We start from the raw sequence: 17,525 nt of genomic DNA on the forward strand, positions 1-17,525 counted from the left end.
GCGTACATTCCTCAAGTTTGTTTTCTCATGTCCAACATCTCTCAAAAACAGGCGACTGTTCGTGGCACTTGTAAGTGCCAAGGAGGCATTGCCAGTAAATGCTCACACAATAAAGCTTCACTCCCCCTTCCCACCCCTATGCAACTATTTCGCCATTTCGAATGGTACATAGAGCAATATTCCATTTTCAAGACATTCACATATTAAAATATAATTTAATTCTGCAACTATCACTTACACTTTAAGCCTCCTCTCAAGTCTGGCCCATTTCTCTACCCCCTTGCTGAATGGATAGTTCTTGGCATCATGCCCTTACGACCTTTCTTTCAGGCGACTTGGGTGTGTTTTGAAGAGCTTCAACACTGAGATATCTGTTCCCCGACTGTACAATGTAGCCTTGCTGCCACAAGAAAATGTAGATTCTCTTCATAAATCACGAATCATGACCCAATCACTGTTCAGTACCAGTTAGGTCTACTAATGAAAGAAATGCGAGCCGGCCAGGCCGACCTTGAAGTGTTGCCCTATTGGCGGCGAGGAGTTACAGAGTCGCCATCTATTGGAAGCGCCTCGCTGGCGTAGTATGAGGGATCATGCGGCGCGCTCCTCATAGGTTTTGCTGTCAGTGCTCACTGAAAACACCACGCACAAGCTCTCCCGGACATTTCTGTAAGTACTTTCGAAACGAGAGAAGTTTTTTACTATGTTAAATAATAATCTTGGGCAAACTGAAAGCACCGAATCGTTTACAGATGCTATCTCTTTACCGAATACGTACAGTGAACGTTACTGTCACTGCGCGCGGTTGCCGCGATGGAGTCTCCTGAACCGGCTTCTTGCGTGAAAGGCAGGTAAACGCTGAGAGCAAACTATGTGAAATATGTTCTTATAGTGTTTGTATAACTAAATGGAGCGTAATAGAATGAAGCCTCAATGCAGTGACCGCACAGATTCGCAGCGACCGACTGCGGGTCTGCATGCTTGTCCGCGCACTGTTTCGCTTTCGCCACGTGCGCATTTTCGCACCATGCCATGAGCTTTAGGCCGCAGAATATAGGCATTTGACAGTATAGAAGCAACCATCGTTGCATGGGCGCTATCAGAGCTGTTCAAAAATTTCACTGTAGAGACTTCGACGCCTACGGGGATGTGCCGTTGCGACGATTCAATCTTTTCTTTTTTTTCTTCTAAATTCTTCGACGTTTCAATATTATTTCTCGAGTTGTGTCGCACTGTATGTTTATCGGTGTTCTCAGCGTGCGATTTCCCGCTGCTTCTTTTTTGTAATCCAGTGCATTAATTCATAACACAAACATGACCATATCCCACGGTTTTTTTTTTATGTGCTACTTACTGCTCCCTTTCCACTCCAGTGAACTTGCCAGTATCTATAGCATCAACAAGTTCATAGACCAAACCGTCATGACATTAGTCGGGCAGCTGACTCGGACGAGCGTCTCAGTGCGCGTTTTCCGAACATCGCAGACCCAGTGCCGTAGCAGAAATCTTCCTCGCGTCTGTGCTTGCTGCATACCCAAGTTGCAGCCGATGACTGTTTGCCGGTTTTATGTTTCGCGAGCCAAGCTTCACGCAGCTTCTTGTCCCTGCGGCTACGTGTGAATAAGGCTGACACCGGGCTCCGTTGCGTACGTCCGGCACTGCAGCACCGAGCAGTAGTCTATACCATGTTGCGCGCCTGCAAAGGCAGCCACTACCTATTGTAGTGCTTTCAAGTGTTGTAAAGGAGACACTCGAAGCGGGAAAATCTCGTCACTAAATGAGGACCGCAGCGTATGAGGGAATTTAAACTCTCGTTTTCAGCTCGCTTCGGCGCTCCCGAAGCAGCCAACGCGGCCGCTATGTTCATGTGATCCCTAATAGCACGTCACGCCGACGGTGGCGCCAGCTTTTCCAGTGGTGGAGTTCGAGGCCAATAGTGATCAGCAAACATTACCGGGACAGAAATGCACAGCTCACCACTGCCAAATGCGCGCAAAACTGAAGTGCCAGCGTTTAAAATTTGCATCAGCCAAGAAAAGCATCACAGCAGTAACGGATAATGACCAAGGATCTTCCTTGATCGCAATATTAGTTTTTCCTCCTTTTACTTGCTTCTTTTACTTTTATTCTTGCATTGAGAAATATGACATTGTGGTTATCTGAACCTCCAATCTCTCCCCTTTACTACGGTACTACGATGGTACCGCTGCATCAAATAAAGGCCTGGCAATCCGCAGTGAGACGGCACCTCTACAAACATAATTTTCTACCCAATTTTTGTCAAACGCGCACTACATAAGTACTATCTTTGCAGCTTTTACTGCATATTTCTTTGCAATATTTCCCCATCTGTTAAATGAACCCCTGAAGATTCCAGAAAATGAAAAATCGAAAATTTTGGCCAAATCGACCAGTGCCATTGTCACGGAGGTGGGCGGTACACCACAACCTTGGGTGGTCAACTGAAGTGGTAGGCAGAACTTCTCTGCTACCAACCATGGGAAGAACCTTGGTTTCCAATAGTTTCCTGCTTATTATAATGCAGTTATGTTGTGTCCACAAGTAGGGCTCATGACACAGCGTCAACAAGCACAAAACACTGTTTGAAACAAGAGAGCATAACAACATAAAAACACCGTGCATCAAGTACAACAACCACAGCAACACGTACCAGATTCCCCTGAGCGGAAATCTTGAGGTGGCAGGCCCAGGTGCTGAAGTATGCGCAGTGCAGTAATCAGCATTGGAGGCAGAGATGCAGCCGAGTCAGCTGCTGCCTTCACACAGCCCATGAGGTAGCCCACCGATTCATGGTTATATGAGGGCAGCTTCAGAGTCGGCTCCATCCAAGCAGCCAATTCTTGAAGTCTCTGGGGGAGCTCTGCAATGAATACATGAAACTATATCAACTGCCATGCTGCGACTTATTCAGTTTATGACCACACACTTGTAAATAGTAAGAACTTCAATCAAAATCAGAAAAGAGCCCATAATTGCATTGTAAAAATACTTTTATGTCAAATGCGTTCAACTTGGGCATCATGAAGGGCAAAAATAACATATCAAGTGTTATTAACCCTTTACTGCATGCAATTTTATTTTCTTGTGAAGAAATTAGGCAAGCCTTTGTTTAGGCTAGATATGCTTAAAGGGGCCCGAATAACTTTTTGTTGAAGTGGAGAAATGCATTTGAAGTTAAAATAGGCTATTTCAGAAATGTTTTACCGTAAAAAGTAATTCAAAGCGATGAGCAGAAGCGGAGTTATTGGCAATCAAGCACGCCCTTCGCGGTGCTTCTGCTCCTCCTTCAATGCCTTGCACTGCGAAGGCTATGGAGGAGCAGGGCGTGCCCACAATGGTCTGCCAACTGAATGTCACCGTGGTGCACAGTTTAAGTTTGATTTTGGATGTTAAGGTAGATGCCACTACTTACGATTTTGGCACCTACTACGATGCTCTGAACATAAGCCAAACCCGATTATCCTCAGTGAGCCACAGTGGACTTAGCCAGTGGACTTGTCACAGCACCCCGCAGTGGCTACAGTATCTACGCTACATAGCAGACTGCAGCTACATGCAACAGTAGTGCATATGCGCACCATTTGCTTTGTGCATAATAGGGCTTGAGTGCATGTCCGCGCTCATATGCTCCAGTCTGACTGTCCTACGTGGTGCGGACCGGCTTTTTACTTCACCAGCTTGACCAACAAATAGTAGCCGCATCCCACTTACGCATTTTTAAACGCTATCAATAAGTCTGCCAAAGCATCTAACCAGGAACCGCCAGGAGTGTGTGTGGTCTGAACTTAAGTTTCATGTGGTTCAAGGCTAGTTTAGCGTTCACAACAAGTCAAAATTAGCGAGACCTGACGGCTACAAGACCGATAAGCAGGGTGGCCAAAGTTTATTTCCTACGCGGGCAGCCGCGGCAGAGCATGAGCATCTGATAGTCAGCTTCTACCGGAAGCGTGCAATTATTATTTAAGTTAGAAAGCACATTTTCCCTTACTTCAGCTTGTTTATTAAACTTCATCAATAAATATACACAGTAACACCAGGAAGAAGCACACTGATTCAAACACCCTTCTTCATTGATATCAACTATTGCACAATAGCAGCCGTGTACAGGAATCCACTATACAGTTGAACCTCAATATAATGAAATGGGCGAGAAACGCGAAAATTCCGCTTTCGCAAGAATTTTGTTGTTACGAAATGAGACAGCACATATACGTAATGCATCGCAGAACGAAACTTTGGTGTCAAAATTCCGTTAGCTTACTTTGGCAAGCTTGCGAGGATATAGAACTGCACTGCCGACAATACAAAGTGTACTGCAGGCTTCGATCAGTAGTGGCAGCTATGTCGTGGAGCAGTATTCTTGGTCAGTTGCTTTCGGAGATATTCTTACGTGTAGCTGTAGCCCAATGCTATATACATTTATTCAGAGGAAGCTAACGGAAGGCCACAATGGCGACGCTTTATCAAGCGGGTCCACGTCGTCTTCCTCCTCTTCAGTGCAGCCACACTGTGGTGGCTGTTTCGTAGCATCACCACCGGCAGTAGAAGCACCGTCCCGGTGCTTAATCTACACATCCGCGGTGAAAGGTGTATGGTACGGCTTTAGTCTCGCCATGTGAACGATGTCACTTGCAGCCGACGATGACGCTGAGGGGTAGGCGAGGACGACTTCATGCGTGACATCGGTCACTTGTCGCACCACACGGTATGGGCCAGTGTAGCGCGACAGCAGCTTTTCAGAAAGGCCCACACGTCGAATGGGTGACCAGAGAAGCACCAGAGAAACCGGAGTAAAGTGGACGTCACGATGGTGGCAATCATAGAGGCGTCTCTGATGCTCCTGCGAGGCCTTGAGACGGGTGCGGGCGAGCTGGCGTGTGGTCGGCGTGTGCGATGGCGTCGCGGGCGTATTCAGTGGCTGAACGTGTGGCCGAGGGCAACAAAGTGTCTAAGGGCAACGTGGGTTCTCGGCCATATAGGAGGTAGAATGGTGAATAGCCGGCGGTGTCGTGACGCGGTGAATTATACGCGAACGTCACATATGGTAAGTGAAGATCCCAGTCGTGGTGGTCGGTCGCAACGTACTTCGAAAGCATGTCGGTGATGGTCCGGCTGAGGCGCATTGTGAGGCCGTTGGTCTGTGGGTGGTAGGACGTGCTGAACTTGTGCTTTGTCGAGCAGGAGCGGAGGATGTCCTCGACGACTGCCGACAGAAAGCTGCGGCCACGGTCAGTGAGTAATTGGCGCGGAGCACCGTGCACTAAAATGATGTCGTAGAGCAGAAAGTCAGCAACGTCAGTAGCACAACTTGTCGGAAGGGCTCTGATGATTGCATATCGCGTAGCATAATCAGTAGCGACGGCGACCCATTTATTTCCGGAGCCTGAGAGAGGAAACGGTCCAAGCAGGTCTAGACCAACACGGAAAAATGGTTCCGGTGGGATGTCGATGGGCTGGAGACATCCAGCTGGAGGTGTGGAGGGCTTCTTCCGGTGCTGACAGGGCTCACAAGCGGCAACGTAGCGCCGCACGGAGCGGGCGAGACCCGGCCAAAAGAATCAACGTCGTACACGGTCGTATGTGCGCGAGACGCCCAAGTGTCCAGCCAAGGGAGCGTCGTGAAGTTGTTGGAGGACAGTCGAACGCAGGTGCGATGGAATTACGAGCAGAAGGTCAATGCCGTGTGGATCGAGATTGCGGCGGTATAATGTCCCCTCCTTAAGGAGAAACATCGAGAGAGAGGCGTCGCCAGGCGTTGACTCCAGATGGTCGATGAGGGCTCGTAATGAGGTATCGTGGCGTTGCTTGTTGCCGATTTCAAGCAACTGGGACACAGAGAAAACGCAAGCGATGGTGTCCACATCAGCCGGGTCGTCGACGCAGTAGCGGGACAAACAATCGGCATCCTGGTGCAAGCGTCCCGTCTTGTATACCACGGAGAAGGTATATTCTTGCAGGCGTAACGCCCAGCGAGCGAGTCGTCCCGTGGGGTCCTTAAGCGAGGATAGCCAGCAGAGCGCGTGGTGATCAGTGATGACACAGAAGGGGCGTCCGTACAAGTATGGACGAAACTTCACAACAGCCCACACAAGAGCGAGCCACTCGCGCTGTGATTGAAATAATTGCGCTCGGCGGGTGATAGGAGTCGGCTGGCATAGGCTATAACACGATCATGTCCACGCTGACGTTGTGCTAACACTGCTCCTATGCCGTGACCACTGGCATCAGTTCGAACTTCCGTTGAGGCAGACGGGTCAAAGTGGGCCAAAATTGGAGGCGTGGTAAGGAGAGAAGTGAGCTGCGAAAAAGATGCGGCATGGTCAGGTCCCCAAGAAAATGGGGCGTCTTTCTTCGAGAGGTCGGTAAGGGGACGTGCGATGCTCGCAAAATCCTTCACAAAGCGTCGGAAATAAGAGCACAGCCCTACGAAACTGCGAACGTCCTTAGTAGATTTCGGAACAGGAAAGTTCGTAACGGCGCGAATTTTGTCCGGATCAGGTCTCACGCCTTGGGTGTCCACAAGGTGTCCAAGGACGGTGATTTGGCGGCGAGCGAAATGACATTTTGACGAGTTCAGCTGGAGACCGGCACGGCGGAACACGTCAAGAATCGCTGAAAGACGGTCTAGATGCGTGCCAAAAGTGGGCGAATAAACGATGACGTCGTCCAGATAGCACAAAAAGGTGAACCACTTGAACCCCTGAAGCAAAGAGTCCATCATTCGTTCGAAGGTGGCGGGCGCGTTACAGAGACCGAAAGGCATCACCTTGAACTGATAAAGGCCGTCAGGGGTAACAAATGCAGTCTTCTCTCGGTCCATGTCGTCGATGGATATCTGCCAGTAGCCGGACTGTAAGTCGATAGAAGAAAAATAGGTGGCACCGTACAGGCAGTCTAGAGCGTCATCAATACGTGGCAAAGGGTACACGTCCTTTTTTGTGATTTTGTTGAGGTGGCGATAATGTACACAAAAACGCCACGTTCCATCTTTCTTTTTGACAAGTACGACGGGAGAAGCCCAGGGACTACAGGAAGGCTCGATAATGTCCTTTACAAGCATCTTTTTGACTTCCTGTTGGATAACAGCTCGTTCGGATGCAGAAGCACGATATGGACGTCGGTGAATAGGGTTGGCATCGCCAGTGTTTATGCGATGGGTCACGACGGACGTTTGACCTAAGGGTCGATTGTCAAAGTAAAAAATGTTGCGATAGCCTTCAAGAACGCGGCAAAGAGCTTCAGCTTGAGCAGGTGTAAGGTCAGAGGAAACCATCTCAATGTCGACGTCAGTACCGTGCGATGACGTCACGGTATGGGCTGAGCTATGACGATCTTCCACTGTGAATGGCTCGATCTCATCATCCTGCAAAGCGCTAATTATAGCCAATGAAATCCCCTGAGGCAGAACTTGCGCGGTTAGCGCGAAATTGACACAGGGAAGGCAGGTGCGGTTGCCAGTAATTGTCAGCACAGTGTGCGGCACGGTAACACCACGTGTAAGTGTAACTGCCGGAATTGGTGCCACCACATAATTACCGCCAGGTACACCTGGTGAGGACAACAAGTCGACGTGTGTCACAGAGTGGGGCGGTAGGCGAATACAATCCATGCAGCTCAAACGGCTTGGAGGCGGGTCCACAGGGTCGACAAGAAGAGGCAAGTCAAGGCGAAGTGAGCCGGCCGAACAGTCAATGAGGGCAGAATGATTGGCAAGGAAATCCAGACCGAGAATGAGTTCGTGAGGGCAATGCTCGATGACGGTGAAGAGAACGACGGTGTGTCTCTCAGCAATAGTGAGTCGGGCAGAGCACAAGCCAACAATAGCGACAGTCCCTCCGTCAGCGACTTGTACAACTCGGTTCGGGGCGGGCATCAGAACTTTTTTGAGCCGACGGCGAAGAGCAGCACTCATAATGGACACATGCGCCCCGGTGTCAATCAACGCGCACACAAGAAGATTGTCGACGAGAACGTCCAAAAGATTCTTGTTCGTGGATAATGTGAAGCGAGGATTTCGTGCCAATGTCGTCATTGCAGCTTCACCTCCAGAAGCTGCACTACCTAGTTTTCCGGTCGGGGGTGCGGCGAGTAGGTCGGAGAAGGAGCACGGCGTGACGGGGGCAAACGAGATTGACGACGGGAGGGAGAAGGTGAGCGGGAGTAGCGGGGTTGTGTCAAAGGTGTCACAGGGTCAGATGATGCAGCGGGCATAGAAGGGGCGAAGGAAAAGGATGCGCTAGAGGGACGAGGGTGGTAATCAGAAGAATAGAGCGTCGAAGAAGTCCAGCGGCTGCGGCAATGGCGAGCGACATGTCCAATGCGTCGGCAGTAAAAACAGATCGGCTTGTCGTCCATGGTTCGCCACTCGGAGGGGTTGCGCTGTCTATAAGAGTAAGAAGAGCGCGGTGGGGACGTGCGTGGAGAGAGAGAGGTTCTGAGCGTACGGAACGAATGGATTGCAGGCCGACGTTGGACAACTCTTGACGGACGACGGCCTGTATCAAGGAGATCGTTACCGGAGAATGATCAGGTGATGGGAACGAAGGGGCCGCCGGTTGTAACGCTTCGACCTCACGACGAATGATGCGGGTCAAGTTGTCACATCGCAATGGCTGGTGGAAGAGGTCGTCACAGGATGACGTAGCAGCTGTGTTGGGAAGTCGCGTGATGTGCTGGTTTACCCGGCGGCTTTTAGCCTGCTCGAGACGGCGGCACTCCTTGAGGATCGCATCGATGCTGGTGACGTTCGTGAACACCAGTAAATTGAAGGCGTCGTCAGCAATGCCTTTGAGGACGTGATTAACCTTCTCGTCCTCAGACATGGTCGGGTCAGCCTTGGCACAAAGGGCCAAGACGTCGAGAATGTACGACACGTAGGACTCGGTCGACGTCTGTACACATGTGGCAAGGGCTTTTTTGGCATTGACTTGGCGACCGAACGGATTGCCAAAAAGGTCGCGGAGCTTCTCTTTGAAGAGATCCCAGCTCGAGATCTCCTCATCGAGAGTCTGGAACCATGCAAGTGGAGCTCCGTCGAGGTAGAAAAGAACGTTCGCAAGCATAATAGTCGGATCCCACTTGTGACTGGTGCTGACACGTTCGTATAAGCGGAGCCAGTCGTCAACATCAGGACTGCCAACTCCGTTGAAAACACCAGAATCCCGAGGGGGGGAAACGGCGACGTAGGTCGGGGCTGCAGGCGGAGACGGTTGTGTAGATGAAGTGCCGCCAGCAGGAGCCAAAGTTGCACTGTCGCTGTTGCGACCGCTGCGAAGCTCCATGACGGGTACGGGGAACGTCCACCTCCACCAAATTAATGTTACGTGTAGCTGTAGCCCAATGCTATATACATTTATTCAGAGGAAGCTAACGGAAGGCCACAATGGCGACGCTTTATCAAGCGGGTCCACGTCGTCTTCCTCCTCTTCAGTGCAGCCACACTGTGGTGGCTGTTTCGTAGCAATATAATTACTTTTGTGAGATTTTGCATAACTCGGCACTGGACGCAGCGCAACCGCGCTCCACGCATGCAGCAGAATTTCTCCAGTGCACGCTCTTGGCCACAGGCGTTGACACGTCCGGTGCCGAGCGCGAAAGCGATTGTACCTCGTATACCCGAAGACAAGGCAATCGATTGAGATTACTGCCCATTCGCACAAATCTACACCCGGTACCAAATCTGCACACAATGCCTGTCGGGTGGCACCAAAATGAGCGTTATTAAAGCAAGGGATGTGTATTCCTGCATGATCACTCAATCACGGCCTAATGCATGGCCCTCCATGCAGCAACCACCATTTCATGTGCCATAAACAATTCCATTTCGGAATTGTTTGCATACCAAGTGCACACTTAGTTGCAATCCTAGTGCAGTTCACATTATGCACTGCAATAGGTGTGCAAAATTCGTCGTCAGATGTTGGTAGCAGCATGCGTGCTGCTTCAAATGGGCGATAAACAACCAAGATGGCGAGGGGCCATGACGCGTTTACAGCGCACGCGATCGCTTTCGGCGCATGGTTGTTTTTGTAAACAAAAATGGCAGCAGCACCCATGCAAGTGCAATGTGTCATTATTTTATGCAATTTTAGTGCAAAGCAATCACATTTGACCACACTCTGCAGCCTGCAAGCCTAGCGCGTGTAGGTAATATGCAAGGTTACTTTCCAGCAAGTTTCACTGATGCCGGACTGTAACACAGCGACGTTTCGCTGTCGAGAGGTACGAAATCCATCGAATGCTATTGGCGTTCGCCGGGGATACAAAAATATTTCGTTGTCGTGAGAATTTAAGTACTCGGGTTTTTACTGTATTAGGAAATAAATTGTACAGTAAAGAGTGAAAAGCAGGCTTCTGTTGAAAGAAGAGCATTTGAGAGGAAGGTGATTTTGCACTCTGCTTGAGAGCTCCATGCGCTGCACATGAATGCAAAACTCGGCTGAGATGTTCAATGCAGCATATGCTTTCTGTGGAGGAGGAGGAATAAACTTTATTTATGCACAGCAGATTTGAGACCTAGGCCTCTCTACCTAGATGACGGCCTCGAGCCCTTGGGCCCTGGCGGCATCTTCGGCCTGCTGGATTGCCTTGAGTTGGCCTTCTGGTGCACAGCTGAGCAACGCGGTCTACCACTGCTCTCTGGTCTTGTTTATTTTATTCTGTGTGGGTGTCCAAGGACAAGCCCAAACCATATGTTGTAGGTGCGCCCTTTCTTGACAGAATCTACACCTATCCGTGTAAAGGTCTGGGTAGCAGCGGTGGTAGGCCACCGGGCTCGGATATGTGTCTGTTTGTAAGAGGTGCCATGCCATCGCTTGCCGTCTAGTCAATGAGGAGTGTGCCGGGGGGAAATGTGCCCTTCCCAATTTATAGCGTTTGGTGATCTCGTTAAACCAGTCATCCGGTCTCTCTCCGTTCCCAATATTTGTTGTGTGTCACCTGCTCGGCCTGTCAGTTCTCGAGCCAGGTTGTGCGCTATTTCGTTCCCGGGAAGGGAGGAGTGTGCGGGTGCCCATATGATGTGAATGTCGCGATCTTCACCTAAGTTGTTTAAAATTCTCAGTGCTTCCGGCGAGATTCTTCCTTTTGCATAGTTCTTGATGGCTGTCTTGGAGTCGCTTACTACGATGTTAGCTTCCGTGGAGGTTATTGCCAGTGCTAAGGCAGCCTCCTCCGCCACCTCCGCCTTCCCTGTTTTTACCGTGCCACTAACTCTGCAGTCACCCTCTAGACTCGTAACAACTATCGACATACTCTGTATATTTGCGTACTCCACCGCGTCCACATAGACCACGTCCCTGGCACTACGAAATCTTTTGTGGAGAGCTTTCGCTCTTGAGTTTCTTCAATCTTGGTGAAACTCCGGGTGCATGTTTCTGGGGATTGGGGGTATTGATAGATGTGTCACGAGGATCCCATCCTCGTCGCCAGTGTCACGATCCACCCGGATTCGTGAACAAGGGAGGGCTCGAGGCACCCTCCGTTACACAGACGCTCCGCAGCGTGGTGGTGCTGCACGATCACTGACTGCCGAGCAGCCATGCTCGTCGGTGTTTATTGCGGTGCGGTGAACAATGTTGCCTGCCGCGCTTAGCAGGCCACCGAACCTAGCGGCGAACAAACATTATGCCTGAGGGGGCGTCACATGCTTGCTACACCCCCTTATCCCCAGTTTGTTTGTTAAATAAAAAACAAACGTCCATGTTCACAATATCAGGCTCTGCCTCCACCCTAGCTGGGTCGACGCTGCCTGCTATCCAGGCGAGTAACGGTCTGGTGGCCTCCGCCGTCGAGTACTCCGCCTGGGCACCGGTGTTGATGGGTTGGGTGTGGCAACGCCGGGTGCTGCCTGAGCCAGCCTCGCTCCATCCGGAGGGTCCGTAGTGGTCGGCCTTGCGAGTGGTGCCGGGCTCGGCTCGGCACCTCTGGCTACGGTTGCCGCATCCGAGGTGGGTGGTGCTCCGCTGGAAGCGACTGGTGCTGCCGCTAGTCCTCCTGCGAGCTGGAACTCAGGAGTGTCAGTCGAGGGTGCTGGCCAGGTCCCGAGGCGAGGCCTGACATGGTCAGCGTGTCTGTGCCACATGACCCCGTCTGGCATGCGGACGAGCAGCGATGAGGCACTGGCAGGAGACACCACCTGTCCGGCAGACCAGGGTGGGCCAGGACGGAAGTTCCTGGTGAAAACTGGAGCTCCCAACTCTTGCAAAGGCCTGGGACAGCACCCTTGGTCAGCAGCCAGCTTCTACTTCAGCTGCTTCAAGAGCACTGTGGATCGGAGGTCCGGATGCAAGACGTCCAAGGGTGTCTTGACCATCCGACCCAGCAGGAGCTCACAGGGGGCACGGCCAGTGACATTGTGGGGCATGGTCCGGTACTGAAATAGTATCCGGGCAATCTGCGTCTGGAAATCCCCAGTTTGGCTCTTCTTGAGTTTGTCTTTGATGGTTTGCACCACCCGCTCATCTGCACCATTTGAAGCAGGGTGGTACGGCAGAACCATCATCCGGCGGATTCCATTCTTCGTCAGCCAGGCCAGGTGCTCTGTGCTGGCGAAAGCAGGACCATTGTCAAACACGATGACATCCGGCAACCCCTGGGCGGCGAAGATCTGTCGTAGCGCTGCAACGGTCGCGCTTGCTGATGGAGTGGTGACAGGTAGAACCTTCACCCACTTCGAGAAGGCGTCCACCACCACCAGGAAGCAATGGCCCTTGAAGGGTCCCCCAAGATCCACATGTAGGCGGGACCAGGGTCTCTGTGGGAACGGCCAGGGGGTGATCTCCACATGACGTGAGGCTCGCTGATACTCCTGGCAGATTTGGCAGCTCTGCACCAAGTGAGCGATGTCTTGGTCCAGGCCAGGCCACCAAACATGGGACCGGGCCACCATCTTGGTCTTTTTCAATCCCTCGATGACCCGCGTGCAGCAACTGCAGAACCCTGAACCGGAGGCTTTGTGGGATCACCACCCTCGAACCTCACAGTAGGCAGCCCTGCTGCAAGCTCAGCTCAGCGGCCTTGTGGCTATAGGCCTGCTGCACCAATTCCTCTCCACGGGACACCGCCTTGACCACCTGAGACAGGACTGGGTCCCGGCTGGTTGCTTGAGATACCGCAGATCTGGAGAGCACCTCCGGGTATGCGTGTTCCAGCATGAACACTTCAGCAGGTTCTGGAACAGCATCAGGCACCTATTGCAGGGTCAGGCGGCTCAGGGCATCAGCAGGTCCCAGGCCCTTTCCCGGATGGTAAACCAGCTGGTAACTGTAAGCTGTCAGCCTCAAGGCCCAGCGTACCACTCGAGGTGATGCCTGCACAGGAACTGCCTTGTCAGGCCCCAGCAGCCCCAACAGCTGCTTGTGGTCCGTGACCACCTCGAACTTCCGGCCCCACAGATACTGGTGGAAGCGTTCGACACAGAACATGAGGGCCAAGTCTTCCTTGTCCAACTGGCTGTAACGTTGCTCGGCAGCATGAAGCCATCGAGAAGCAAACGACACAGGATGTTCCTGGCCATCTTTGTCCTGGTGTGCCAGGACGGCTCCCACTCCGTACGGCGACGCATCTACAGAAAGGACAACAGGCTTGGCAGGATCGAAGTGCACCAGCACTGGAGCCTTGGTGATTAGCTCCTTGCTGCACTGGAAGGCCCGGTCCTGCTCCTTCTTCCAGACCCATTGTTGACCATCTCGAAGCAGAAGATGGAGCAGCTGTAGATGCTGCGACAGGTTCGGCAGAAAACTCCTGTAGAAGTAGATGAGGCCCAGGTAGCTCTGAAGCTCCTTCTTGTTCTGGGGCTTAGGTGCCTTGAGCACAGCATCAACTTTGCGGGGAGCCGTGGCTAGGCCTGCCTGGGAAATTACATGTCCCAAGTACTCACTGCTGGGGGCTAGGAAAACGCACTTTTCCAGCTTGAGCTTGAGGCCGGCGTCCTGCAGTCGTGCCAGGACGTTGTGCAGGTTCTGCAGGTGGTCCCCGTCGTCGCTGCTAGTAACCAGGATGTCGTCCAAGTACACCGCCACATGCCTCATGTCCCTGAAGAGGTTGTCCATCTCCCTCTGGAATATGGCTGGGGCCGAGGCCACGCCAAACGGTAAGCGCGTGTACTGAAAGAGCTCCAAAGTTGTTGATATTGTGACATACTTCCGGGAGGCATCCTGGAGCACCAGCTGCTAGTAAGCATCTCTGAGGTCGAGCTTGGTAAACTTCTGTCCAGCAGACAATGCTGACCAGAGATCTTCAATCCGAGGCAGCGGGTACTTCTCGACGGTAGCGACGGGGTTGATGGTAACCTTGAAATCCCCGCAGATCCTGACACTGCCGTCTCGCTTGAAGACTGGTACAATGGGAGCGGCCCATTCAGATGTCTTGACAGGTACCAGGATGCCCTCTCGCTGTAACCGTTGCAGCTCCTGGGTGACCCCCGTCCTTCAGAACGAACGGCAGTGGGCGAGGCTTGAAAAAACGTGGCCAGGCTCCCTCAGGTACACCGATGCCAGCCGTCGTGCCGGCAAATGGCCCACCCCTGGCTGGAACAGGGACTTGAACTCTGTCAGGAGGCTGGGGACGTCTTGCACCACATGCAGGCTGGCCACCTGGTACACTGGCAGACGAACCCCCAGTGCATGAATCTAGTTTTGGCCCAGCAGCGTCGGCGACGACCCCTTCGTTAAGTAAAGGGGAAGGGTTGCCTCCCTTTTGCCAAAGTGAACGCTGACCTGTGCCTGATTCTGGACCTGGGAGAGTTGCCCGGAGTAGCTGCGCAGCATCACGCCCAAAGCCTCGACGGGCACGCTGGGGAAAGTACGCTTGAAGAGTTTCGCGGCCATTACGGACACGCTGGCCCCTGTGTCCAGCTCCATGGAAATGGGGTGCCCACAGATTTCGACGGTCAGCATGTACGGCGGCACAGATGACGGTACAAGGCCTGTGTGTCACATGTCGAAAATCGGCGGGTTCTCGGCCCCGACGTGGAGCCTGGCCACGGAAGAACTTGAGCCTGCTGCCGCACGCCCCCGCCGCCTACGCTTGCGATGGCAACCCTGGCCACGGGCTTGTCTGGTACCTGGGCTTGAATCAGGTTGCTGCTGCTGTTTGCTGTTCGTCCTCCCCCTTCGGCATACACGTGCCAGGTGCCCAGTTTTCCCGCACGTAAAGCATTGTGCTTGAGAAAACTGGCACTGTGAGAGGGAGTGGGCACCACCACAGCGACCGCAGGTACTGCCCTGATGTTCCCTTATTTCCCTTATTCCCTGTTCCCTTATTTTTCTTGGGATGTCTCTCCGCACTTCGTGCTGTGCTTCGTAGGTTATTCCAATATCATCTGAGATGTGTGTCCCCGTCAAACTCTGTGTAAGCCTTTCGTACTGCGCTACTCTCTGGGCCTCAATAAGTTTGTCTAGTGTGTTGTGCATGCCGAGCGCCAGGAATTTCTCGTTTGGCGTATTTGCCGGAAGTCCCAAGGCTTGCTTATATGCCCTTCTAATAATGCATTCTATTTTGGCTTTCTCCACAGCGTAGAGCTCGAGGTAAGGGACCACATATACAATACGACTGATTATGAATGTTTCTATTAATCGGATGAGATTGTGCTCTTTCATGCCATAGTGCCTGTTGGATACCCGCTTTATCAGTCTGATTGTTTGTTGAACACTTGTCAAGTAGTCTAATGGTTTCTCCGTGATGTCCGTTTTCAGATATTCGGAGTCCCAGTATTCTCAGGCTCTCCACTATCGGTATCGTGGTGCCTTCTACTGTGACCACAATGCCCGGCCTTTCCTCAATGCTTTTTCGACCCTGGCATGTGGGTCTATAGAGCAGAAGTTCTGATTTTTGCGAGGAGCATCTCAGTCCCTTGTCTCTGATGTAGTGTTCGACCGTGTTTACTGCTGTTTGAAGGATCTCTTCCACATGCCCATCGCTTCCACCCCCCACCCAAAAGGTGATGTCGTCCGCATATAGGCTGTGTCCGAGTCCTATCTTTTCGAGTGGCACGAAGAAGTCGGCGCTGGCACACGACAGGTATCTACCATTGACTAGGGTGTGGCATTTGGAATGTGAAGAAGTTGCTAGGCAGCGCTGCTGCAATCGTGAAAAGATGTCGGCTATGAGGTTCGACTTTTCACCATCATTACCTCTATTGCGAAAATGTCGCCTAACGACAGTGATGAGGACGACACGGAAAGTGACAGCATGGGCAATTCAGGCCCGACAGTGGCAGAAGCTGTAGGTTACGTCAGCCTCATGAATGCAGTCATCGCGATGAGAACAGCACCCCGCAATGAAAAAGACATCCCGCGACTTCTGCAGTGCTACCGTGCCCGTGCACAGGCAATATACAATGCGAACGAGGAATCTGCCATGCGAGTATTTGCCAAAAAGTGGGGGGGCAGGCTGTAAAGCTGGCTCACAGCTACATTAAGTTTGAGGCTGCTGTCTTCGCTGCTAGGCCGCCGCAGCATCAAACAAAAATAACAGAGTTTTGTCACGCGAAGTGAATAAATACTGCATGTTTTTGCCCTTTCATTGCACTCTCTTTGAGTTCCGTTTTTGACAGGTAAGTGGGCGATCTTATGCTATTTCGGTTAAGCATTACCACCGTTTAATATGTACTTTTTTCCAGCTCCGGCCAACTACTGTTTTAATGAGGTTTCACTGTAGAAATAATAGGTTAAAGGGAAATGAAAGTGGACAAAAGATAAGTTCCTGCCAGGTGGGGACTAAACCCGCATCTTCTGGATATGTATGATGCGATTTATCAATTCAGCTACTGTGGTGCTCTCCTGTTGACCACATTCTTTGTATTTGTGTATGTGTACAAGATTAGCCAAGGGAGAGTGAGCGAATTTCTCGTAGCTTGGGCTAGTACAAAAATTTCTAAAGATATGACAATTTTATCCCGAGTTGACTAAATAGCTTCAATATTGAAGCTAAATCCTTTATAGTGCTTTCTTTTATGTGAATTTTTACTTTGTATAGTTTTCAGGAACTTCACACAAGCTGATGAAAGCCTTCTTCCTCTTCTTTCGAGAATTACAGTAGAACCTCGTTGATACGTTCCCATTACATATGTTTTCCCGGCGCCAACGTTCGCAATAAAATGACCCAATAGAGTTACACTGACTTTTACTGGTTCATACATTACCGGAAAACACAATTTTTCAGCCACAACGTTCAGTATGTCACCAAACTGCGATCGTATGATTGCTTTTCCGGCCACTAGATCCATTGTAAACAAAAAAATGTACGAGGCACGCGCGATCGAGAACAGTACATAGCTGCCCACCACGGCAGCTTCCCCGCAATACTCGCCCGCCCGTCTCAAGTGAAAATGCCGGCGGGCACTCAGTTTTTCATTTCGGTACCAGCAGATCTTCTCCGCGGTTGTCACATGCTGCATTCACAGATATCACCGCCAACCCTTTTGCGATAATTCGCCTGTCTGTTTGACAATGCGTGGTGCTGTCAAAAGCATAGCTCATGCTTTTAATACACGATAACAGAAA

At 51.5% G+C, this 17,525-nt stretch overlaps 1 protein-coding gene across 8 annotated transcripts in view; it reads right to left on the minus strand.

The window, feature by feature from the left end:
* Positions 1-17,525, minus strand: part of vir (VIR_N domain-containing protein) — a 353,139-nt gene that overhangs the window by 182,213 nt on the left and 153,401 nt on the right. For all 8 annotated transcript variants that reach the window (XM_055062055.2, XM_055062056.2, XM_055062054.2 and 5 more), the window contains one exon: positions 2,672-2,881. In XM_055062055.2, coding sequence (XP_054918030.1) covers positions 2,672-2,881 — 210 coding nt within the window. The remainder of the gene's footprint in view (positions 1-2,671; positions 2,882-17,525) is intronic.

Source organism: Dermacentor andersoni, chromosome 1, assembly GCF_023375885.2.
Source record: "Dermacentor andersoni chromosome 1, qqDerAnde1_hic_scaffold, whole genome shotgun sequence".
Taxonomy (NCBI): domain Eukaryota; kingdom Metazoa; phylum Arthropoda; class Arachnida; order Ixodida; family Ixodidae; genus Dermacentor; species Dermacentor andersoni.